Genomic DNA, 26427 nt, shown 5'->3' on the forward strand with positions numbered 1-26427 from the left:
CTGTCACGAAGTCAACGGAGATGTGGGACCAGGGTCTGGACGGTACTGGTAGCGGCCGGAGGAGTCCTGCCGGGGGCTGATGGGAGGCTTTCCCACAGGCACAGGTCGGGCAGGCCTTCACAAAGAGGGTGATGTCCCTCCGGAACCCCGGCCACCAGAACCGTTGGGAGATGAGTTGGATCGTCCTGTTGACCCCCGGGTGACAAGCTATCTTGGAGGTGTGCCCCCAGACGAGCACCTCCGTGCGAAGAGGGGGGGGGCAAACAGGCGATCCTTAGGACAGCCCCTGGGGATGGGGGTCGTCCCCTGGGCTTGCTGTACTTTTCTCTCAACCTCCCACCTCAGGGCACCCAGGATGCGTTGGGCCGGCAGGATGTTGGTGGTGGTCTCCTCCCTTTCTGCCGGCTCATGGATGCGGGATAGGGCATCGGGCTTGGTGTTCTGTGACCCTGGGCAGTAGGTGAGAGAAAAGTTAAACCGGGTGAGGAAGAGTGACCATCGGGCCTGTCTAGAGTTTAGTCTCTTGGCCGACCGGATGGCCGCCAGGTTTTTATGGTCCGTGAAGACGGTGAAGGGGTGTTTCGCTCCCTCAAGCCAGTGTCTCCATTCCTGAAGGGCCAGGACGACCGCCAGCAGTTCCCGGTTGCCGACGTCATAGTTGGCCTCGGCGGGGCTGAGCCGGCGGGAGAAGAAGGCGCATGGGCGTAGCTTCTGGTCTATGGGAGAGCGCTGGGACAGGACGGCCCCTACTCCGGATTCGGATGCGTCAACCTCGACCGTGAACGGGAGATCCGGGTCAGGATGACGCAGAACTGGGGGGTTAGTGAAGGCAAGACGGAGGCGGTTGAATGCCCCCTCAGCGTCGGGCGTCCACCTGAAGGGGATCTTTGAGGACGTGAGGTTAGTGAGGGGGAGTGCCTTCTGACTATACCCGCGGATGAAGCGGCGGTAGAAGTTGGCAAACCCCAAAAACCGCTGAAGCTGTTTGCGCGTCTTCGGGATCGGCCATTCCACCACCGCTTTAGTCTTAGTAGGGTCGGCCCTGAGCTGCCCCCGCTCCACGACAAACCCTAGGAAGGACAGAGAGCGGACATGGAACTCGCACTTCTCTGCCTTCACGTAGAGCCGGTTTTGCAGGAGCCGCGCCAGGACCCGTCGGACGTGTTGCCGGTGCTCCTCTGCAGAACGAGAGAAAATAAGAATGTCATCCAGATAAACGAAAACAAAAACATTGAGGAAGTCCCTGAGCACATCATTGATCAGATTTTGGAATACGGCGGGAGCGTTCGTGAGTCCGAACGGCATCACCAGATATTCAAAATGTCCTAATGGTGTTTTAAATGCAGTTTTCCATTCGTCCCCCTCCCGGATGCGGACCAAGTGGTACGCACTGCGGAGGTCTAATTTAGAAAAAATGGTTGCGGACTGAAGGGGCGTGAAGGCTGAGTCCATGAGGGGGAGGGGGTATTTGTTACGGATGGTGATGTCGTTCAGACTCCGATAATCGACACATGGACGCAGGGTTCCGTCCTTCTTGTCAATAAAGAAGAACCCTGCGCCCAGCGGAGACCGTGACGGCCGAATGAGTCCCGCCGCGAGGGAGGAGTCTATGTAAGTGCTCAGGGCTTCCCGTTCCGGTTGTGAGATGTGGAAAAGTCTGGAGTCCGGTAATGGAGCCCCTGGCTGCAAGTCAATAGCACAGTCATACGGTCGGTGGGGCGGCAGGGATTGGGCGTTGTCCTTGCTGAACACCTCCCGCAGGTCGTGGTAGCAGTGTGGCACGCCCTTGAGGCAGATGGCCTCCGGCGGTCCACCGTGGGAGGCGTCTCGCCCTGCCGTAGCCGACCGTAGGCAGTTGGCGTAGCAGTAGGGGCTCCAGCCCTGAATGGTGGGACCCTCCCAGGAGATAGACGGGTCGTGGGTATTGAGCCAGGGTAGACCCAATACCAACGGCGCATTCCGGGAGGGCATAACTAAAAATTGGCGGTGCTCGACGTGGTTCCCCGCCACCCGGAGTTTGAGCGGGGCCGTGAGGTGGGTGACTCGGGCTAACAGTCTGCCGTCCAGGTCGACCATCTCCTTTGGGGGGTGGAGATCGATCAGCTGGCAGCCCAACGAGTCCGCCAGCTGGGGGTCAATGATGCACCCGTCGGCCCCAGAGTCCACTAGGGCCCGCACGGTTTGGGAGCTGGACGGGCCGATTAATTCGCTGTCCAGCTCCAACCGCGTAACGGGGGTAGTGGATTTGACCTCCAGAGGTCGCTGTGGTCGCCGTCTTGACGGGGACTTGCGTGGACCTGAGGTCTTCGCCTGGGGGCCTTGGGTGCGACGAGCCCCGGGGGTAGTGTGGTCGTTCCCCCCCCCCTACGATCATGGGTTCGGGGGATTCCTCCAGGCGCCGCACACGCTCGCTGCCGGGTGTGGGAGATCTGGACCGGCTGCGTGGCTGTCTGGGCCGTCGGCCGCGCTGCTCCCTCTGTCGCTCCCGAAGGCGGTGATCCAGGCCGATGACGATGGCGACCAGGTCGTCGAAGGTGGTGCCCGCGTCGCGGGTAGCCAACTCGTCCTTGAGGTCGGTGTTCAATCCGCGACGAAACACCCCCCTCAACGCTCGGTCGCCGTAGCCGCTGCCAGCGGCCCGGATGCGGAAGTCGACGGAGTATTCCGCGGCTGAACGGGCCCCTTGGACGCAGTCCAGTAATCTCCCCTCCGCTTCGGACTCCGTCACCGGATGATGGAAAACCCGGCGTAACTCGGCGACGAAGTCCGGGTACGAGGTGCGCAGCTCCGGTCGGGATTCTCGGATGGCCAGCACCCACGTCTCGGCTTCTCCCGTGAGCAGGCTGGTGATGAAGGCTACCTTCGCCTCATCGCTAACGCAGGCGTATGGATGTTGCTCAAACACGAGCGTGCACTGCATTAAAAACTGAGCGCAGCGCCCGGTTTCGCCTGCGTAGCGGGAGGGAAGGGGAAATTGAGGAGCGTGCCTACTCACGGGCGGGGAAGACTTGGTCGTGAGAGCGGAAATGCGTGCCTCAGCCGCCTCGAAGCGTTGAGCCAGCATGGTGGTAATTTGGCTGATTTCCGCGATGGCACGGACCAGCTGGCTTGAACGCTCCGCTTGCTCGGTGAGGGCGGCGAGATATCTGTCTTCGCCGGCGGGATCCATAGTTGGTCGGAGTATTATGTTACGTCACTTGAGGCTCGAGGGCTGGCTCGAGGGCTGGCTCGAGTGACGAAAGGAAAGCGGGGAGTGTGGATCTGAAATACACGGCGAGACAGATACTCGTATACAAAAGTCTTTACTGAGGCCAGCAGGATGAGGTGAGTGAGGGAGATCGGTGACAGCTGATCTGACGGCACGGAAGTCCAGGGTGGCTTTCAGAATACTCCGACGGCGCCTGAATGGCGCGATCGGTAGATATAGTCAGAAGGCACAATCAAGGGAATGACAATCAGCTGTGGGGACCCAGGTGCGTGATGATGGGAGGGGCCGTCTCCCGGGAGCAGCGGAGGAGGTGACAGGAGGGGCGGGGCGCGCCCAGGACGGCGACGAGATGTGACAGTATGCTGAATGCAAAGGAGAAAAAGTTTGGAGCAAACTTAATAAACACAAGCACGGGCGAGTACACGCATACACGCACGCACACGCACGCACACGCGCGCACGCACGCACACACATATACACGCGGACACATGCACACGCATGGACACGCGCGCACACACACACGCGCGCCTACTCGCGCACACACGTTCACGTAGGAACGCGCGCGCGGGTTTATACACGTGCACGTGGTTGAGTCACGAATGTGAGAGCACAGAGGCCAGCAAGCTCCAGCCAACGTCACTCACCGTCGGCGGAGAGCTGGAGCAGCATAACACGCGGCCATGCGCGAGGCAGTAGCTCCGGCGTTTCATTTTTCCTCTTTTCTTTGCTGACAGAACGGCGCTGTTCCTCATCTGTACTTCAGGTAAAAAGCCTATTGTTCACTAAAGCTGGTTTTGAATCATATGATTTGTGTTTTATGACCTGTTGGTAGTTTGGCGAGATTGCATTTTTGTAATAAACGTGTTGAGCACAATGACTAGCTAAACATGCAGTGACTGTTGTACTGTAGTCATAAACGGTGTGTTGCTATGGTATTGCCAAGCAACATCTCGCCGGCAGCCGCAGTGGCCGCAGCCGCTCAAGATGTAGAAAATGTTTTTTTGCCACGTCATCCGTGAATATACTTACATATATGTAACTATAATATTTCTTTGCTCATCGCTGCTAAATTGTAGTCATTCGATTTTCATGCACGCCTTAACGAGTTGAGTTTTTTTTCCCTGTAACCCGTTTCTATTAGGGTATTCATTTAATTGACACTGACTACTTTAATTTTAATGTGAACGCCAATACGCGTCTTTCGTTGCGTTTTGATTGTTTAATTGTTTCGAGCTTTTCTAAGATTCGTTCCAGTCAGAAGCATGTGGTTTGAAGTCACCATACGACTAATTTTCACCACATCATCATCATCCATTCCTGTTCTTTTCTTACCCATATATTGCTACTCTTTTCTGTGTTCGTGTGCATAGTCGTACCTTGAAGCCCTGGACTCGTGAGGACTCAAGATGGTCATTCCGAGCGCGACCTGCCCCAACAGGACATCACTGGCCATTGGTACATACAGATGTTTGCAGTGAAGGTGCCTGCACACGACAGTATTTAGTTCATGAGGGGCTGCATTCGTGCATCAATGCATCCCAACATCGGACCTCTGGTCCAGAAAAAAAAAATCTAGTATCTCTTATCTCCTGTCTGCTGTATTCATAAAAGAGGAGGAAATCACCATACCGTGTTGTTTTGAAAGCAGCAACGGGGGAGAATTATGAGTCAGATTTAAGGAAGATAGAACTGCCCCTCTTCAAATCTGCCGAGGAGTTTTATAGATAACTGTCATATCTATTTTGAGAGCAGGGGGTGCTTCTAACATTGCACAACCTGGCGTCTTAGTTTTCTGAAAATGATCACAAGATTATTTTAGTTTTTTGTTGGTATTTTTCCTATGTCAAGCTCTCTACGTTGATTGATGTTTTTTCTGAGACACCTCCTTGTCTACTCTGTTGTGTCTTTGTATGTGTTTGTGTGTGTGCGTGTGCGCATGTGTGTGTGTGTGTTGGGGGGAACCAGACATCTGAGACATCTGAATGTTGGACGAGGGAGTGTGCTTCACTCACCCGCCAAGTGGTGACTTGCTTTCAAGGATGAAGGTAGCAAGACATCCAAGCGCCACTCAGCTCCCCCGGACTGCTGGGAAGGATTGGGCAGGAACACCATGCTCTAAAATATCGCAGCAGCCTGACAGCCCTTCCTTTTGCTCGATGCGGATTTTGTTCTGATTTGTGCTATCGTCACTTAGTTTGGCGAGAGTTGCATTGAACCGTCTGCACCACACCTCACACAATTTTGTTTCCTTGGTTTCACTGGTGACATTGCATTTGCATTAACCGACTTTCCTTTGTTTATGTTTCTGGCAGAAGAGCAGACTGAAGTAATACCGGGTGGATTTGAGGGTGTGGATGAGAGCTGAAAATCATGGGTAAATCTAATAGCAAACTCAAGCCGGAGGTGGTGGAGGAATTGACAAGGAAAACCTACTGTGAGTATCTTCTGCTCTCTTTTTGATTGTCTTTCAGGAGCAACTCCTGCCGGTGCTTCTAATTGCAATGACAGCTTGTATAAAAGTAAAAGTGCAGAATGTGCATTGTTATGGCTTCCTCTCACACTATACTTTTCAGCAAATAGCCTGTTCCCACTGCTTTTTTATAAGTGGATCGAACAGATGTGATTCAAGATGTGGAAAAAAATAATGCAATCTTTAACAAATTAATTTGGGAAGGGTCAGGATCTCAGTTAAATGTGTCTTTTAATTGATGCTTTCGTTGAGCAGGAGGACTAAATACACGTCTAGCAACTTTTGTAATGTAATGTACCTTTACACTTATTGGAATTGTGCAGGAATAAATACTATGAGATTACTATACTGTTATAGTGTAAAAAGAAATGATTACATTTGGCCAGACATACTCACCCACAGTATAAACATGCAATATTTCCTCTTAAATATTTTTTTTCATTCAACGTTTGGAATAAAAACTGAACATGAATGCTATCCCCTGGTTTTCACTCAGACTTTGATAAAGACCAAAATGACGTATAGACTGAAAGACCCCATTTTTGTGTCAGCTATTATTGGAAAATGACATCATTATCTTGATTAGTTTTATTATTATTCTCATTGTTGTCAAGTGTGCAGGTGTGAGTGGGGGCTGATATCCACTGGCTGCTTAATGAGAGTGTTATTTGCGTAGTGGCACTCTCCACAGCAGAGGCAAGGAGGGCTGCTGCGGCAGGAAATTACTGAGGAGGAAGACGTGGCTACATGCTGGGCTGGCCTGTTTGCTTCTGTTCTTTACTCTATTCCTCTCGCTCACCCATACTCTCTGGCTCAATCCACTAATTGCCCTCTTTGTGCAGGGAAGGGAATTGTGCAATTAGGATCTTATCTGGTTAGCATCTCAAAGAGGAGCGACAAGATTTACTCCTCCAGATTTTTATCCTATCTTTTTCTTGATTTTAGTCTCCCGTCAATCTTAAGTTGATTCAGCCTGCTACCTTATTGTTAAGATCTGTCTCCATTTCCATAATCTTTTTGTTCTTTGATTTTTGACACATTGGGAGCTGAGGAAATTTCTGTCCGAGTGTCTCTTTGTTGCTGTGATGAAAAAAAGGAGGGTGCGGTTTTCTTCTGGAAAACAATAGCTTGTGTTGACATCATTACAACTGTCTAGTGTATGATTAGGAAGGAGAGACAATTTTATCAAGTAAACACAAAGACATCGTACAGCCAAAGCTAACAGGGCAAGAGCATTTAAAGAGATACCAGATTAGGCCGAGAATTATTGTTCAGTCTGGCATCACATAGTAACACCAGCAGTCATGTTAAAATGTCTCCAGGGTGTCGGCTTAGCCTATCTAATAGTGTGATGCGTCTTCTGTGTTGTCAGAGCCATGAAGAGGCTTACTGTGACAGCGTACAAGCGGGAAGGGGATGAGCCGACCCTTCAGGGCCAACCGGCCAAGGAGGCCCCACGCTGTCTTGCTTGGACGGATTGCATTATTGCACATTGGCTCTGACTGGCTTATATAACATTTTGAAAGTAAATCATAGCCATGTTGAACTACGTCCATCTTTGACTGCATTGGCATTATAATGGCAGTTTATCTCGGCTGACAGGCGTGCGATTGACTATGACACTCAATGCTAGGGGCACATGAAGCCTTTCTAGTTCCGTTTTATAGATGAAAGCTAGCTAATTCAGCCCCCTGCATATTCACCCTCACACAAGCAAGAATCATTATGATTTAATTGGTTGTTCGTAATCCAACTCTAATATATTAACTCCTTCACTGCCAGACGTGCAAAAATGTATCCACTCCAGTGCCAGGGTTTTTGTCATTTTCACATTCCAGGACCCACAGAATATAAAAGCTGTGCGTTTGCTTTCAACATTTAGCTTGTAGTCGACGTGCACGTTCCACCATGATGTCCCTGATCCACTGGTGGAAAGACGCTTTGATCCTCTCCTCTTTCACGAGAACTTTTCATGTAACAAAGAGGGTACAGAGAGTGCTTAAGAAGGAATGACTCTCTGTGGCTTTGTGCTGTTATATTATTTGTTATATCATTTTTTTGTTCTTTTGACTTCAAGACGGCGCCGCGAGAGTGGCTGCCTTTCCAGCAGCTCATGTATTTTGTTTTTTCTACTTTCATTCCTTTCATCACTTTGCTGCTGTAAAATGTACATTTCTCCACTGTGAGACTAATAAAGGCAAATCCAATCCAATATTGAGTATTAGAACTACATAAACATTCAATGCAGCGTAAGAACCCTTAGACTCTTTTCTTTCATCAGAAAAAAAACAGTTAATTCCCAAGTTATATGGGTCTGGAGTAATGTGTGGTGCAAGTGGGGGCAGCTGTACAAAAGTCAAATGCTGCCCCTCGTGGAAGGAAAAAACATTGCCAGACAGCTGACCAGCGCTTTCTTGGCACCCCCCCCCCCACAACAAAAACCAAAACCCGAATAAATTTGGGAATGGCAGTGAATGAGTTGAAGAAAAACTTATTTTCATGTGTTGCCATTGTTGCACAACACAATCTGGTTTGTGATGTAGAATGGTTGCAGGCAAATGTTTTTACCAGTCCTAGCGATCTGCCAGCACAGATGAGCTCCTTTGTTGAGCCTTTTCAATTCGAACCAGCGTATAGACTTGTGGAACCTGTGGAAGACGCCTGTGATGAAAGTGGAGATCATCAACATGAGAAGCTGAAGTTGGTCATTTGTGGCGGTGCGTTTGTGGCAGTTAAATGCAGATACCTGTTGAAAAAGAGAAGCGGTGAACATGATACACTAACAGATTGCAGGCTGTTTGACTGGCTCTTTGTGTTGTTTGTTTCCTCCATTGCAAATTTGGTTGCTGGGGGGACAGGCCGGGTTGTCTGTAGTTGCAGCTATTGATGAAGAATCATGGCCCAGGTATGTATCCAGTGCCTCCTGTCATTAGTATTTTGTGGTTTCACTTTGTGTCTTCACTTGTGGATGTTTAGGCATCTTGTTAGGCACTGCTTTTGGTTTTAACTGTCAATTATAGCCTGACATACCAGTGAGTACTATCACAAATTGAGGTTGAGGAAGAATGAATGCATCTGGTTTTAAAATGACAAGAGCACAGCCACAGGTCTTTGGTCCGATGGACTCTACCACCCCCATCATCACACTGTTTCCCTAAGTTCACCCCTTCATTCCTCTTTGATTGAATATCACACCCAAAAGCCACACAATTTGGCATTTTGACTCCTTTTCTGTGATGCCAGTCGTAGTTTGCAGTTGTGTGGTTGGCAGAGGGACTCTCTATGATTATTCATGAAAATGGACACAATTGAAGACTGTAAATCTCCAAGGGTTTTTGTTTGTTGTATATCAGTAGGAAATAGCGCCTGTGCAGCCACAAGATATGAGATGACTAATGACAGGCGATAACCTTTATTTGTCTCATGTTGGAGAAATTCCCAATTCACAGTAGCGAAGTTGTGAAAAACAGTGGAAAAGAGAAAGAATAAGTAGATACACAAATATGCTGTAAAGTTATCAAGCCTTTAAAAGTGACCTCTTGTTAATGCTATGGCTGACCCTTTCTTGGCTCAGGCTTATTTGCACTCCTGTCGGATTTCGAGGGTTTACTTGGACATTCGTGAAACGTTCTGATGTGATAAAATATTCTAATAACTATCCACTCAGGGTGACCGGGATGCTTGCTATTCTCATCTTAGTACTTGTTGACACACTGTCCAAAACAATGATCTTTTACCCTTTCATGCACCAAATAATGATAACCAGTAACCTGATAACATGATAGGCTGTCCACTGTAGTGACCACTGTCCCAGAAAGGGTTTACGGTGTTTTGCATGTTGTCCCCAAGCTAACTCCACTCTATTTCTCTTGCAGTTACAGAAAAAGAGGTGCAACAGTGGTAAGTCTGGGATTTCATTTTTTTAAGAACATACAGTATTTCTTTAAACTGCATTTTTTTCTGTTTGCTTGAATGTATTACATTTATCAAGTGTGACTTGTATTGAATTTTATATAACTGCAACAATCAAACTGCATGTTGATCTTTTTCAGAGCCCAAAGAGTTTACTTATTTGTAGACGTCTTCCTCACTGTTCTGTTCTGTAAATGGAATATCCAAAGCCTTCCTGAGAATGAATAGTTTTCAGGCTTGGTGACGCTTATGTGTGATTACCCTTTGCTCCATTTGGACAAGGAATCTTTTCAAAGAAAAGAATGACGGGCCCATCAAGAAATTTGACGTTTAAGATGTAATCATGGGAAAACCCGATACTTGTCAAGGTGTCTGGCAACAATTCCTTCCATCAGCGCCCCCATCTTTTGTCAGATTCGAGCCAACAGACTGACATACTGTACTTGCATAGATCAAAATAACAAATGTTAGAAAGAGTCACCCCATACTAAAAGACATAACACAACATTGGTGAGAGCGATTGTTACTGCGGGGATGTGAATTTCTGAATGTAATTGTGAAGGAACTATCTGACTGCCTGTGGCGCAGGGGTAGAATGCAATTTACCTTCATTACATTGATGATTCAAGAATGAGTGCAGTCCTCTTATTTGTTTGCTGAATGCTTATGGACTATTGTTGGGGGGCACGAAAAAACAAACAATGGTGCATGTGATAAAAAGGAGCTCTGCAATGAAGCATTCTCCAATGTTCTCACTTATATTCTTCTGCTTTGGCTTTGCATTTCGCAATTGGGTTCAGTGCGCTTGAAAAGAGTGCAGCCTATGAGATCCAGTCACTGTTCATGGAGCAAAGGCAGTTTGCCTTTGGCTTCAGTGCATCGGGGCAGAATTCAATCTCCACTTACTTCTGAAGAAAGCTCACTATCACTCAATGTTTTTACATAGCAAAGTTTGCATGAATTGTCACTTGGAGATTAGCAGCAATCAACACCGCTGAGGGTGACGGATGAGAGAGTATTTTACCAGGGGAAATGCCAGATGGCTTGTAATTAGAGCACATGCGCAGACACAAGAATTAGCAGGGTTAGAAAGATGACTGTCCTTCCCAGGGAATCAGTTCCCCTTTCTAGTTATCCAGCAAAGAAACAGAAGGAGTATTCCCCATACTCACCTGAAATCAGTACTTGTGAAGTGAAGGCGAGGTCCAAGAAAAAATGATGTCCATCGAAGATCCTAATCAGCGTCTTGTGCTCATTTTTACTTCTGCCAAGCCCATGCAAGTGCATCACAAACCCAAGTGTGGGCTGAGCATCTGTCACCAAGTCGGATGTTGAATACATGTTCATGCTTTTGACAAGTGAAGGTGATTCTGGTTAAGGCTGTGAAGACAGGCTGACACTCTGCTGACAAAGTCGTTTCTCTGAGTTCTCATTATACGTGTAAAAAAAAAAAGTCACTGGCGTGTGTGTGTGTGTGTGTGTGTGTGTGTGTGTGTGTGTGTGTGTGTGTGTGTGCGTGTGTGTGTGAGTGGTTGTGTGTGTGCGCGTGTCTGTGTGTGTGAAAATCCAGTTCCCAATTAGTGATGGTGTCAATATGGGTGTGAATGGTTGTTTGTCTTGAGACAGCATGTGCTCAGTGACTGGTGAGAGGTTCACGGTGTGTTCCGCCTTTTGCCCCAAGTCTGGCGTCCTGGTGTCCTCTTCCGCGTTGTTTTCTTTTCAATTCTAAAATGTCTGGCCCTGCAATTGGGTGTCCCCTGCTTTGTGCCCGAAGACGGCTGCGATAGGCTCCAGAACCCCGTAACAATATTGAGGAAAAGTGGTTCAGAAAATAAATGAATGAATGAATGAATGAATGAATGAATGAATGAAAACAAATATCTGGATGTTCAACAGCGTTTATGCTCCCCAGGATGGGTTGTAACTGTGAAAGGAGATTCCTTTCATCTTCTTTTCCTTTCGGCTTTTCCCTTTAGGGGTCGCCACAGCAAATCAGTGTCCTCCATCTCACATCCTCTTCTTTCACACCAGCTACCTTCATGTCTCTTTGACAACATTCATAAACCATAGGTCTTCCTTTCGGTTTCCTGCCTGGCGGTTTAAGGCTCAGCATCATTCTTCCAATATAGTCACTCTATCTCCTCTGGACATGCCCAAATCATCTCAGTCTGGCCTCTCTGACTTTCTCTCCAAAGCCTCTAATACAGGGGTGGCCAAGCACCCAGAGACTAAGAGCCACATTTCTTACTATGTTACTGCAAAGAGCCACATCATAAACATGGGCACACATGAACACCCCATTGCCCCATCCCTCACACACGCAGACCTCTGCTCAGCCAGATTTATTATAAATATCACATTTTAAATACAAAATCAACAAATATATCATAAATTGACTCCCAGAGTACTATAACCACAGGAACATTTCCAACAAAGAACACTGTCTTACATACACAAATTTAGTTCAACCACAAACAAAAATATAATAATTTACAATAGCGTGCATGTTGCTTAGTGGGACTTCTGGCATCCGTTGTCGTGAACAAATCTCATTAAATCTGGCTTGCATTCTGTTGTTGCCACTCGAAGCTATTCTTTTACATGAGTGTCAGTCAGAACGGATCGATGCTTTGATTTCACGTTTCAAGGTAGTAAACACAAATTCGCAGACATATGTTGACCCAAACATTGACAGTATTTTAAGCGCAGCCGGCTTGACATTGGGGTATTTTTCCATTGGCACACTTTTCCAGAACTCAATGGTCCCTTCCCTTAAAGCAGGTTTCAGTTGGTCTTCCTCACAAAGATCGATCATCTCCAACTCAGCCAGAGCTTCATCAGTGAATACATCATTGTTTCGTTCACATCTATGCCACGGGTTGTCTTTTAAGGGCACAATATCAAGGAGTTCTTCTTAGATAACACAATCCTTTTTCACAGACCGTGCAAATATTGCCAACTGATGCTTGTCTTGTATGTCACAACTTTATTTAAAAATATATATTTTTTAAAATATTCACACGCTTGAAGGTCATAGTGCAGCTGTGATTCAATAGCCGTGCTATAATGTCTGATAACTCATATCATCCCTCTGATATTCTCATTCCTGATCCTATCCAACCTGGTCACTCCCAAAGAAAACCTCAACAGCTTCATCTCTGCTTCCTCCAGCTCTGCTTCCTGTCTTTTTTCAATGCCACTGTCTCCAGTCCAAGCATCATGGCTGGTCTCGCCACCGTTTTATACACCTTTCCTTTCATCCGAGCTGAAACCGTTCTATCACACATGACATTTTTCTCCAGCTGTTCCAGCCTGCCTGGACATGCTTCTTCACCTCTTTTCCACACTCTCCATTGCTCTGGACAGTTGACCCCTAGTACTTAAAATCCTCCACCTTCTTTATTTCTTCTCCCTGTAGAATCACTTTTGTACTTGGGTTCCTCTCATTCATACATGGCCAATAAATCTGATTTTCATTCTGAAAATGGACAGGAGGATCTGTGGTGAAAGTAAAACAAATGGTAGTAAATTAGAAACAATTGAAGTATAGTTTTGTTGTTTTTGGAATTAAAAGAGCTCCCTTGGTGACAATGTACAAATTATATATATTTTTTCAATAACCTGCTGCCGTTTTGACTTTGTGTCAAACTTTTTTTCCTTTCCCAGTAAATGTAATTTATCCACCTTCAAGTAAATGTGGTCTTGAATTGGGCACATTTTCAAAGAGAGATCACTGGTGGCAAGTAACAAAATGTTGAACTTGGCTCGTTAACTATTGCGTAACTGCTAGTATAGGTTCATTTATTTGCCTGTAATGGAGTTATTATTCAGTGTGCCTGCCTTGGTTCTGTGCCTTTGAGTAATTGCACTTGAAACTGCTTAGGAATTGCTTCTATATTTAGTCTAACATACAGAAAGTCGCTCTCTCGTGCTGGTATTTCCAAGGTTAAGGGGAATCGCCGAGATTTATCTGTGATACATTTATATGATCAAAAGAAGATGAGGGAGTAATTTGATTACAGAAAACCACTCTAGGATTGCTATTGGGTTAGGCCGATTGCCTTATCTGTGAAGGACACTAATACAGTGAGACCTCAACTTACGAACACCTTATATTACGAACTTTTCATCTTACAAACGTCAAATTTATGAAATTTAAACCTTATAATAAGCACTATTTTCATAATACACACCCACCACGGCTGGTCCATCAAGCACACGACCTTCGGATCTGGCGGAGTGATCTTCGGCGGAAGCACACTGTCACGGTTTGCAAGGTGGTGATGGCGGGTTCGGATCCCAAAAAGCAGGCAGGAGGGAGCAGGAGGTTGTGTGACAAATTGTATTAAAATAAAGTCAGCAGGAACAAAATGTAAAACATCAAAATGATCTGAATGGAAAAAAATACAAAGTAGCAAAAGAAGACCAAAAGTAAAAGCCCGCCAAGGTTAAACAAACACGTACACGATGCATGCTGCAACCAAGCAGCAAACAAACAATGAATCGGCACCGAATGATCGTGCCAGGTGTCCTTTTAAGTGTCATTGATTTTAACGACCAGCACCTGCGAGGCTGCCGGCAGGGCTGACGTCGCTACCCGCTGATCGCCAATCTGATCGGGATGACCAGCACCTGTGCAGGTGCAGGCGGGGCCGACAGCGCCCCCCGTTGGTCGCCAACCAGATCATGACACACACGACCGAACAGCGCTCCAGCCGGTGCTACTTTCCACATCCCCTCTCATTGAATGCACACGTCAATCGCCTACATGGAGCTTTTTGCTGATAATTTTACTATGATGGGACCGAAAAAAAACCCACCACAGGCTCGTGTTCAGCCCAAAAAGACACAAAATAAAATCACAGTCGCTGAGAAGAAGGAGATAATTGAAAAACGCAAACGAGGTGTGCGTTTGTGTTATTTAGTGGCCGAGCACGGCTATGCTAAGTCAACCGTTGCTACCATTTTCCGGAACAGAAAAGCCATCAAAGGTGCATCTCTTGCAAAAGGTGTTTCCGTGCTCTCAAAGCGACGGTCTCAGGCAATCGAAGAAGTTGAAAAACTTCTGTTAATTTGGATTAACGAAAAGCAGCTATCCGGCGACAGCGTGAGTAAAGCCATTTTATGCGAGAAAGCACGGCTAATGCACGCCATAATAAAGGCAATGTTGGCAAAGTGGAATGATGTGCAGGCTTTTACCGAACAGTTCCATTCAGAAAAGACTGTGGCTATGACAATCATCAACATGATGAACAATAATGTGATGCCTCAGCTTCGTAAGACCTTACAAGTCAGAAAGCAACAGGTGTCAATTAAGAGGTTTTTAGTTAGCAAAAATGATGAGGAGTCTCCAAAGAAAAAAGAAGAGAAGCCACACCAGAGGTTAAGTTACCAACAGTCCTTATGGAAGGTGACTCTCCTTCCATAAGCCATCAACGACCATCAAAAAGGTAAATAAAACATTATTTTACAGCACAGTTTATTTCTTTAATTACAGTCCTCATGTAATGTGCCTCTTTCCAAACAGCAATTCCCTTTGACCTTTGACCTCCAACACCATTCAATCAAGCCATCAATGACCATCACAAATGTAAATAAAGTGACTTTATGATACAATGCAATGTATTTCTTTCATTACAATACAATATCACATTTATTATACATAGAATAGGGTATGTTGTGTGTAGTTTTAAGGCTTATCTAGTTGAAAAGTATATTTTATGGAAACCCGGGAACGGATTATTCCCATTTTAATGGTTTGCTATGGGAATTTTTTTTGGAGATACACACTTTTCGCCTTACACACTCTGTCTGGGAACCAATTAAGTTTGTAAGTTGAGGTCTCACTGTAGCTTTTCATGTCACCTTTTTCATCCTATGAATCGTTCCTACATTTCTAATGCAGACAAGATGTGTTTATCATGATTACTCTACCCGTTAGTTTGTTTTCTGCCTTAATCCCTATATATTCAATTTTGTCTCCATTTCTGTTTTCCTGACAGGTACAAAGGTTTCATTAAAGACTGTCCCAGCGGACAGCTTGATTCTGTGGGCTTTCAGAAGATATACAAACAGTTCTTTCCTTTTGGAGATCCCACAAAGTTTGCGTCTTTTGTCTTCAACGTGTTTGATGAAAATAAGGTTTGTAATCTGTTTTCTATAGCAACGCAAGGAGACCCCTTAGACTTGCTTGGATGAAAATGATATTTTTTTTTACCCATAGTTGCATATCTTCTTACAGAACTTTGAAGCATATTATATTACGTTGGGACAAAGTGTACATACTGTTCTTGTCATGCACTAATCTAATCCATAGAGACCTTTAAAATGTTGGACTGCCAAATTGTGTTTGAACATCTGCCTATTGATTGGTAAACCCTGCGGGGTTCTTGGCTTTGTGCCACATTGCTGTGTGTCTTTAAGATAAGATGTTGCCTGATGTTTATCTATGACCCGTATTGCCACCAGGCACGCCATTGTTGAAGAATGCTCTGATATGAACAGTTTGTTTGTCTTATGCAATGCGCATCTCTGCTTGTAATCGTCACCAAGGGTCGTAAGCAATTGAGCGGGCTTCACTGGCCATGGGTCGGGACCCAAAAGTGCGCCAGACAGCGAGTAAAAATTACCATGTATTCTTCTTGTTTTGAATAATCCTGTACAGTACAAGGAGCAAATTCGGAAAGCAATGTGGAATGCAGTTGTTTCACGCTTTATCCACAATTTTACTCCATAAACCAATTAAGTAGCCCATGGCAAGTAATACGTTTATGGCGGTGCAACAAACTCATTCAACAACTTATGAAAATATTATGGGTGGCCCGGTATCGAGTGGTTAGCACGCCGACTTCACAGTGCAGAGGTCGTGAGTTCAAATTCCGCCCTGGCATCCCTGTGTGGCGTTTGCATGTTCTCCCTGGCTCAGAGAGGGTTTCCTCCCACATTCCAAAAACATGCAAGGCAGGCTGATTGAACACTCCTAATTGTCCCTTGTGTGCTAGCGAATGGTTGTTTGTCTCTGTGTGCCCTGCGATTGGCTGGCAACATATTCAGGGTGTCCCTCGCCTAATGCCTGAAGACGGCTGGGCTAGGCTCCAGCACCCCTCATGATCCTTGTGAGTGTTAAGCGGTCAGCAAGATGAATGAATGAAAATATAATGTACATTCTGTTCATCTGTATTTAGAGGTTATTTTTAAAATGAAATCATGTTCTTTAAAATATTAGATTCTACAATGATGGGTTCAGACTTTGCAACAGTAGGAAAATACATTTCCCCGGTGATCATATTTCAGAACCACTGATCTATAGTACACAGCGAAATTCTAAGAAGAATGAAGCCAGGAAGTGAGTCTGACTGCTGCCCTAACAGGAAGCCGCTTTATACTGTATGAGATGGTCACTGTTTCATGTGTCACAGTGCCACTGAATGATAACTTGAGTGAGGAGTCGTTCTGAACCCACCCTTTCTGTCTAAGGGTACAATTTAATGATGTACAATACAAAACTGCATCAATCATGAGCTGTAGTAATTCAAGGACCAAGATTTCCACTATGTCAAGGATGATGAAGTGGCAACCATATTCTTTAAAACCCTGACAGGATTATTCTCTAGAACCCATATGTTGTGTGTTTCTAAAGGCTAACTTTTGAAACTTGTGGTGCATTGGTATCCATTCCAACTAATGACCATTGGTGACATATTTCTGCCTCTTGAGAGAGCTAGGTGGCGGGCAAAAATAGCAACAAACGTGAAGCATTCGTCTGGCCCTGTTTTGTACAGCAGTCAGCAAGGACATCTGTTTTAACAATTGTAAATGTGAAATAAGAGTTCTATCTTTTTTTCTCACTTTTTCTAGGATGGACGTATTGAGTTCTCAGAGTTCATCCAAGCGTTGTCTGTGACTTCTCGGGGGACTTTGGATGAGAAACTTCGATGTAAGAAGTACCCCGTACTCTTGTCATTGAAATTCTAAATAATTTAGAACTGGATATTTTGTACTGACGGTTGACACATGACTTGCTGTGAATTTTGTTGCAAAATGTGCTTTAAATTCCTGGCCTGTTCTTGTTTTTCTCTTTTTTTGGGTTTAATGCTTCATCTAAAACATTTGAGAAACACAATTATGCCTAATATTTTTTTTATGTTTGATACCAAGGGTCGGGAACCTATGGCTTGCGAGCCATATGTGGCTCTTTTGAAGATTGCATCTGGCTCGCCGATAAAACTAAATACATATTCTCGCTTTTTCGCTGTTCATTTCCTGTTTGGGCTGCAGTTGGCGGAAAGCGCAATTTTGATTGGATGATACTGACCTAGGTTGGCGGAGAGCGCAATTTTAATTGGATGATACTGCGTTGAAGTTGAAACAGGTAAACGCCCCTTTTAAAGAAGCCCGACGAGTAAAAAAAATGACGAGTATCGTACACTTCAGGTTGAATGGACCTAAGGATTCGCCTTTGTGTCGAGAAAAGGTTCTGATTCTAATTTCAATGAAACAATATGACAAGCCCTATGCTAACGTTAGCATCAATATACTTCTGTGAAAGACAGCAAAATACAAGTGTGGAAGCTAATGAGCTGTGTGCAGGCTAGCTAGCAGTAACTTCGCGTATGGACCCAGCAATTTGACTTTCATTCCGATCGTTTGGTTGGGATTTTTACCAATTACGAGGAACAGAAAGTCATTCATGTTAATAGTGAGTGCTATCACAGTTATTTTAAATAATACATTCTGACATTTTGGTGATAAGTGGCCGCACTTGTGTGCATGTTTGCGTGCGTGTGTGTGTGTGTGTACGTGCATGTGTGTGTGTGCGCATGTGTATGGCTCTCACTGAAAGACATCTCTAAATATTTTACTTTTATGGCTTTCTTAGTAAAAAAGATTCCCGACCCCTGTTTTATACTTAAATTTTTTGTGGTTACAGTATCTCATGAAAAATGGCATTTTGCTGACTGGTCAATATTATTGACTGAGCTTCCGAGCTGTTTTAAACCACCTAATTTTGTACTTTAATTTTCTTTTCAGGGGCTTTCAAGCTATATGACTTAGATAATGATGGCTACATCACCCGTGACGAGATGCTGAACATAGTCGATGCTATTTATCAAATGGTGGTAAGTTGGCCAATTAGAGAGAAATCAAAAATAATCTCTTGTGTTTTTGCTGACTAGTTTCATTTTTTCCCAAAAGATTTTCAGTATATCACAAAAAGTATATCACAAAAAAAAAATTAAGCACTGTAGTACCTCATTTTAATCACAAATAAAAATCAGAATAATAAGAATAAGAAAGCCTTTCATTGTCCCACCATGGGTAAATTTGCAATCGACAGCAGCAAAGTTGAAAGGGAGGGCGGGTGTATGCGCTGTTGGAGAGGCAGTGGCTCAATAGGTGCCATCTTGAAGATGAAGAGGGTGTACAAATGTGTGTTGTGCTCTCATTATTTTTAATCACATAAACACACATTTAAAACCAAATTTAACTGCACATTTTATAAACATAAAACTAGTGACAATGCATCCCATACATCTAGTTGGTTTCTCACAGCTCAATTTAATAACTAATTCCTGCCTGGACTGTTTTATTTCCATTCCAAAATTTCTACCTACTTGGCCATCGACTCACTCATCTGCAGTCGCCTCCCATAACATTATTTGCAACGGCCGTGGCACAGAAATCCCCCGTAAGCATTTTAACTTCTTCGGGACACGCTGAAGCCTGAAGTCATTTTCACACTGCACTTGGTCTTCTTGATGTTCATCACTGCGGCAGCATACATGACTATCCCATTCTGATGCAAGCCTGCTCAAATTTGGAAATGGTTTCTTCCAAGCATACGAGAAAGTAGCATGTATAATTTCCCTGCTGATTGGTCTGTTGCTGTCAGCGCTCTTAATAAATCACTCCACCAGCGCCTCTCCTTTTGGACTAGCCTTCTGACATCACACTCCCAAGTTGAACATTTATCTATTTGAGGGTGCATTGTATCGTTGCAGGGCGGCTCGGTAGTCGAGTGGTTAGCACACCGGGTTCACAGTGCAGAGGTCGCCGGTTCGCGTCCCAGTCCGGCCTCCCTGTGTGGAGTTTGCATGTTCTCCCCGGACCCGCGTGGGTTTTCTCCGGGTCCTCCGGTTTCCTCCCACACTCCAAAAACATGCATGGCAGGCAGATTGACCACTCCAAATTGTCCCTAGGCGTGAGTGTGAGAGTGACTGTTGTATGTCTTTGTGTGCCCTGCGATTGGCTGGCAACCAATTCAGGGTGTCCCCCGCCTCTTGCCCGAAGACAGCTGAGATAGGCTCCAGCACCCCCCGCGACCTTAATAAGGAATAAGCGGTACGGAAAATGAGATGAGATGAGATTGTATCGCTGCAAACATCCACTCCGCACTTAATCCTGTCACACGATATGACACATTTTTTTCTTTCGTCACACTCTCGCAGGATGTACACAATGAAAGGGTTTCTTAACGATTCGCTCTGCAATTGACATCAATCCATCCCTTTTCCTTTTGATGTTGCTTGTACTCATTAAAGGACAACCGACGTCTCCGGACAAGTTGTGTCCATCATTTATAAAATGGCTTCAAATGACTTCTACTGGGCGTATTTTACAAAGATTCCACCGCATATGGCTATATTTTACATTTTAAGACTCGCGCTGAATATTCAGGACGTCTTCTTTTTGAGTTGGCGACGAGTCCGTCCGTGACGTCACAAAAGAAACGGCCCTGACCGAAAACAAGACGCATTGTAGCAGTCCTTACATTACGTCAATGTATTTTGCTGTACTTGTTTGGTCTGAAAACCTCGTGTCGCACCAAAAAGCCACCAGAAGAGGGCGACCAAGCTCCATGGAAGGAATTTATCAGCCTGTGGAAACGAGCTGACTAATTCCCTACACGGCTTTGTCACCATTTTCTGCCTCCCTTGGGTGCGACATTTCCCACCGCTGATGCCTCAAAATGACACGGAATAAATTCTTTAATCGATTGCAAACATGTATGCTTTCTCCTTCAGAACTATTTGAATCATATTCATAATTGGATGTGTAACAAGAAAGCATATTCTCCAAATCTGAAGCCATTGATTTGATTCTCCAGCAATGCAAGACGTCTTGGCGTGACGTCATGAACTGGGGGCGGAACTTTCTGAAAATGCCAAATTCGCAGCTCAATTTTTTTGCAGATTTTGGACACTTTAAGTCCTTTTCATTGTTTTTTTGCATTTGAATAAAAATATCATACTGCGTGTTTTGGGTATTTTAGATGCTATAAAACGTTTTTCTGATGTCAGTTAGGAAACAAAAAAAGTGACGTCGGTTGTCCTTTAAAGGACAACCGACGTCTCCGGACAAGTTGTATCCATAATTTGTAAAATGGCTTCAATTGACTACTACTGAGCGTATTTTACAAATATTCCACCGCATATAGCTATATTTTACGTTTTAAGACTCATGCTGAATATTCCAGAAGTCTTGTTTTTGAGTTGGTGACAAGTCCTCACCCTACGTCACTGAAGGAACGCCCCTGACTGAGAAAGAACATACCTTGCATCACCTCAATGCATTTTGGGGTACTTTGTTTGGTCTGAAAACTTCGTGTTGATCCGTGTTGATGGCAAAATTAGAAGGTAAACACATAAATAACGGAATGGTGAATCGTTGTATGTTACACCGAGACAACTCTTTGATATTTGTTGAAAAAAAATCCAAACTGCAAACCAAAACTATTTCCTAGGAGCTCTGCCCCCATCTTGTGCATTTTCTGTGACACTACACATCAGTCTTGGGTAATCAAAACAACCAAGAAGACCTTCTTTCATCGATTGCAAACATTTATACTTTCCTCTTCAGAACTATTTGAATCATATTCTCCGAATCTGAAGCCATTGTTTTGATTCTCGAGCAAGGCAAGACGTCTTGCCGTGACTCCACGAACGAGGGGGCGGGACCTTCTGAAACTTGCCATTTCCGGTTTCAAATTGAAGCACTTTTTAGACACTTTAATTCATTTTATTGGTGTTTTGCATTTGAATAAAAATATCATACTGCGTGTTTTGGGTATTTTAGATGCTATAAAACGTTTTTCTGATGTCAGTTAGGAAACAAAAAAGTGACGGCGGTTGTACTTTAAGGCCGTGTGTAAGTGGGGACCTATCCCAGTAGACGTTGGAAGAGAAGCACACAACACGCTGAATTGGTGGTCTCCAGCCAATTGTGTGGAACATAATGACACGCAACAGTTTAACCTAACTATCTGAAGACCATTTAGGGTTTAATTATACATTAGCGTAACATGCCTTGCCTCTTAAATGTGGGAGGAAGTTGAAGTACTTGGAGAAAACCTATGCAAGCAGGGGGGGTGCATGATAACTCCACACAGCACAATCTAGAGCAGAGATTTGAACCTCGAACCTCATAACAGTAAGAACAGAGGCACTGGAACAGCATACTGCTATTTCCATCTGTGTAAATATTAAATGGTGGAAAAGAAGTGTAAAAAGTCAGCAAAAAAGCACAACACAGAGTTAATATGTAAAGTCCCTTCTGTTATCAGTTTTTATGATTATTCTCTTTAAATTATACAATCTTTTGAGGAGGATACTGTACTTTTATGTGATAGTTTTTGAAATGGTCAGTGTAACGAGATGGTATTTTAGGGAAACACAGTGGAGCTTCCAGAAGAAGAAAACACACCAGAAAAGCGAGTGGACCGCATTTTTGCAATGATGGACAAGGTTAGTGTTTCTATAGTGCAGGAAATGTAATGTGCATTGAGTGTAGTAAGTAAGATGAATGTGTGTGTATTGTTTATCATTAGCAAAAATGTTGTGACGACCACCTGGGAACTGAGATGGACACTTAAATTTAGAGCTGCAAGCTGTATCTAACACTGGGTCATTCCTACTGTCAACATTATATGGTAATCTCCTTTCACACTGTCCCTCAGTGCCAGTGTCCACTCTCTCAGCTCAGGTGTGACTGAGGTGTGACTTGTCTTGTGTGACTGATGAGCTGAGACCTGCATGGCGTGTCTTAACAGCACTGTGATTTGTGTCAGTAAACTGGAAACAGTCCAAGCCCACTGAGACAGCAAAAGTCCATCAGCACTGAAAAGCAGCAAGGTTGTCTGCTCTGGGGCCTTGTTTGCCCCCTGCTGGCTATACTCTGGTAAAGGCGCCTGCGTCTCATGTTCCTCTTCCAGAATGCAGACGGGAAACTGACTTTACAAGAGTTTCAAGAGGGCTCCAAGGCGGACCCCTCAATTGTGCAAGCACTGTCTCTCTACGATGGTCTAGTCTAAGACAGTAAGGTGAGTGGCGTATTCATGTGCAAGCCACATGTACAATTGGTCAAGGGGAAGTTCCGGCTATTCAATATGATGAAATCTTTGTGTCATTTGAGCCAAAAAGAAAAAAAAAATCAGTGAATGGCCTCAATCCAAAGCAAAGCAGCTGCTTTCTGCTCTGTTTGTTGTTATGAATTATTCAGGCGACCCACTTGTTTGCTGGCAATCAAACGGTCTTTTGGTGCCGAGCGAAGAGCCTTTTCCGGTGCCTCGTGTAATCCACCACCCTCTGCCAATTGTTGCTGACATCGCGTTCAGCCTTTTGTCAGCTGTGAAGTGAGCGAGTGAATGCATATTTTGAACACACCATTGAGGTGATTATCCTGCATGCTCTAGACCAGGGGTGTCAGTCATTTTTTTGCTGCCGGCCACATTGTACTTATGGTTTCCTCTCGAGAGCCGTTATGAATTTGGGGAATCCATTACATTGTTTAATCCCCTCCACATATTACGTATAGAGCGCACAACAAATTAACGAATAACTAGTTTTCAAACCTGAAGTCAAGAATAATGACTGTTATTGTGGTTTATATCCAAAAATATGACTTGGTTAGGTTTTTCGCAAGCATCATGGAATTTCACGTTTGATTTGCTTTTAGCGGCTGACAAAAAATGATGTGGCGGGCCGGATTTGGCCCCCGGGCCTTGTGTGCGCTATCTATCTATATATATATATATGTGTGTGTGTGTGTGTGTGTGTGTGTATATATATATATATATATATATATATATATATATATATATATATATATATATATATATATATATATATATATATATATATATATATATATATATATATATATATGGCGGTAGTCGAGTGGTTAGCACACCGGCTTCACAGTGCAGAGGTTGTTGTAGGTTGTTGTTCGCGTACCGGTCCGGCCTCCCTGTGTGGAGTTTGCATGTTCTCCCCGGACCCACGTGGGTTTTCTCCGGGTCCTCCGGTTTCCTCCCGCACTTCAAAAAACATGCATGGCAGGCAGATTGACAACTCCAAATTGTCCCTGGGTGTCAGTGTGAGAGTGACTGTTGTTCGTCTTTGTGTGCCCTGCGATTGGCTGGCAACCAATTCATGGTGTCCCCCGCCTCGTGCCCGAAGACAGCTGAGATAGGCTCCAGCACCCCCCGCGACCCTAATGAGGAATAAGCGGTGTGTATGTATATATATATATATATATATATATATATATATATATATATATATATATATATATATACAGTAAAGTCTCGTTATATCGATATTCAAGGGAGTCCGAAAAAATATCGATATAACCGGGACCATCGATATATCCGATATCGATATAACGAGACTTTACTGTATATATATATATATATATATATATATATATATATATATATATATATATATATATATATATATATATATATATATATATCGATATAACGAGACTTTACTGTATATATATATACAGTAAAGTCTCGTTATATCGATATCGGTTATAACGATAGTACCGCTTATTACGATATTATTTTCATTTCCCTTGCACATTTCTAGTCTTTTTATGTATAATTAGTACCGTTTAGTACGATACCCGGTTGTTACGATAATCCGGTTATTACGGTGCTCCTTTTCATCCCCCGCCGGCCATTTTTGTTGTTTACATCGATATATCCGTCGCGCCATTGGTCAACTTGGTCACGTGTCTTGTTACGTGAGCAGCTCTCCCGAGCAGACGCCATTTTCAGACGGCAGCTCGTGTGTATCAGACGGCTGCTCGTGTGTCTTCAACAATGGACTGTTTTGGATGCCATCAGAGCAATTTCCAAAGCGTGGAGCACGGTGTCCGAAAACACCATCAAGAACTGCTTCCGTCACTGCAAATTTGAAAATCCAGGGTGCAGTGAGGAAACATCTGCAGCTAACGAAGAGGATGACGACAACATTCCTCTTGCAGTGTTGGCTGAAAAGCTAAAAGTCGCCGACATTGCATCGTATGTCGCAGTCGACAAAGACATTGCGACATTCCCAAACTCATCAGATGCGGATATCGCAGCGGAGGTCAAAGCCAAGTATGCCACAGTAGATTCCCGTGATGATGATGATGCTGATGAAGAAGAAGCGACTGAATGCACACCTTTTGCAACTTCGACAAAAGCGTTGCAAGGGGTTGCGGACACGCGATCTTTCTTTGAATCCGTAGAAAATGCATCCGGTTTTTTAGAAACGTTAAACAAGATGGAAGTGTTCATATTAAAATATAAAAATGGGAAGCAGAAGAAATTGATGACTTTTTTAAATAGCTTACATACATACTAATTGCAGTGTTATGTACATGTACTGTTACATTAATGCAAGCGTTTTTTGCAACAATGTTTGTTGTTTTGTCTGCTGAAGCGTCATGATTTTGAAAATGACTGTACATTCCATACTGTGCATTAAAGGGCAACCAACATCACTTTTTGTGTTTCTTGAGTCAGTCAAAAAGCTGTTGTAACGTCACAGCTGCGCGCCGGCATTCTATTCAGCCACTCTCGAACGTCACGTAAGTTATGTAAACGTTGCAGTTTTGGTTTTTCATCCATGTACAGTATTTAATTGTGTTGCATCCAGATATCTTTATTGTTTGCAACAATCACTGTTTTTCATATGATTGTACATGCTGGCGTTCGTGGCTTCGTGTGAATAGAACTTGACGATTTAGCATTGGTTGGTTGCATTTTTGAAAGGAAATAGTCATTAAAAAGTGTAAAGACGTTTTTATTTTATGCACAACTTTATTTTTCACTTCACTACTGTACAAAAAACATGTTAGATACGCAATCCATGAACCCAATGATGAAATGACATGCCATAACAAAGATGCCGCATTTACGCACCCCCCCCCCACAGGATCGGATATATCGATAGTCCCGGTTATATCGATATTTTTTCAAATTCCCTTGCGTATCGATATAACGAGACTTTACTGTATATATATATATCGATATAACGAGACTTTAATATATATATATATATATATATACACACACACAGTAAAGTCTCGTTATATCGATATCGGATATATCGATAGTCCCGGTTATATCGATACTATTTCTATACACGCACGGAGAATATTACATGCAAACAGGGTCGGATATATCGATAGTCCCGATTATATCGATATTTTTTCGGACTCCCTTGAATATCGATATAACGAGACTTTACTGTATATATATATATATATATATATATATATATATATATATATATATATATATATATATATATATATATATATATATATATATACAATAACAATCAATCTTGCTCTTCAAGGAGTGGAATGACAATCGGCAGACACTTGTTTGTGTGTCCAAGGATTGGGAACACATTTTCCGATGCCGTTCAAACCTGGCAGCAAAGCCCTCTGTCATTTCAACATGCTTATGCTGCTTCTGTGTGCTTCTGTGCAAACGTCACAGCCATCTCCATTCCTTGCCAAAAGTCCCACAAGATCCTTTGGGGGATTTTCCAGACTT

The 26427-nt window shown here is 44.1% G+C and overlaps 1 protein-coding gene across 6 annotated transcripts; it reads left to right on the plus strand.

The window, feature by feature from the left end:
* The first annotated feature begins 3654 nt into the window (after positions 1 to 3654).
* On the plus strand, positions 3655 to 25895 carry ncs1b (neuronal calcium sensor 1b). 6 transcript variants are annotated; one of them, XM_088994611.1, is made up of 10 exons: positions 3655 to 3971; positions 4579 to 4688; positions 5521 to 5642; positions 9554 to 9578; positions 15593 to 15731; positions 17448 to 17526; positions 18621 to 18709; positions 22256 to 22333; positions 22801 to 22908; positions 24724 to 25895. In XM_088994611.1, exons 3-9 carry the CDS (start codon positions 5579 to 5581, stop codon positions 22897 to 22899), a joined length of 573 nt encoding a protein of 190 aa, XP_088850737.1. In that variant the 5' UTR covers positions 3655 to 3971; positions 4579 to 4688; positions 5521 to 5578; the 3' UTR covers positions 22900 to 22908; positions 24724 to 25895. The 6 variants fall into 6 exon arrangements, with proteins under 6 accessions (XP_088850737.1, XP_088850736.1, XP_088850735.1 ...); XM_088994610.1 differs by lacking the exon at positions 24724 to 25895 and adding an exon at positions 23088 to 23648 and having other exon boundaries at positions 3656 to 3971; XM_088994609.1 differs by lacking the exon at positions 24724 to 25895 and having other exon boundaries at positions 3660 to 3971; positions 4579 to 4663; positions 22801 to 23648.
* The last annotated feature ends 532 nt before the right edge of the window (positions 25896 to 26427 follow it).

This window comes from Hippocampus bargibanti, linkage group LG04 (genome assembly GCF_051943395.1).
Source record: "Hippocampus bargibanti isolate YZ-2025 linkage group LG04, ASM5194339v1, whole genome shotgun sequence".
Taxonomy (NCBI): Eukaryota; Metazoa; Chordata; class Actinopteri; order Syngnathiformes; family Syngnathidae; genus Hippocampus; species Hippocampus bargibanti.

Bases quoted from the DNA above. Each gene is read 5' to 3' on its own strand.
- ncs1b (XM_088994611.1), top strand. From the start codon at position 5,579: ATGGGTAAATCTAATAGCAAACTCAAGCCGGAGGTGGTGGAGGAATTG. The intron at 15,732-17,447 runs GTTTGTAATCTG...CACTTTTTCTAG, and splicing joins ACGTGTTTGATGAAAATAAG to GATGGACGTATTGAGTTCTC. The intron at 22,334-22,800 runs GTTAGTGTTTCT...TTCCTCTTCCAG, and splicing joins TTTTTGCAATGATGGACAAG to AATGCAGACGGGAAACTGAC.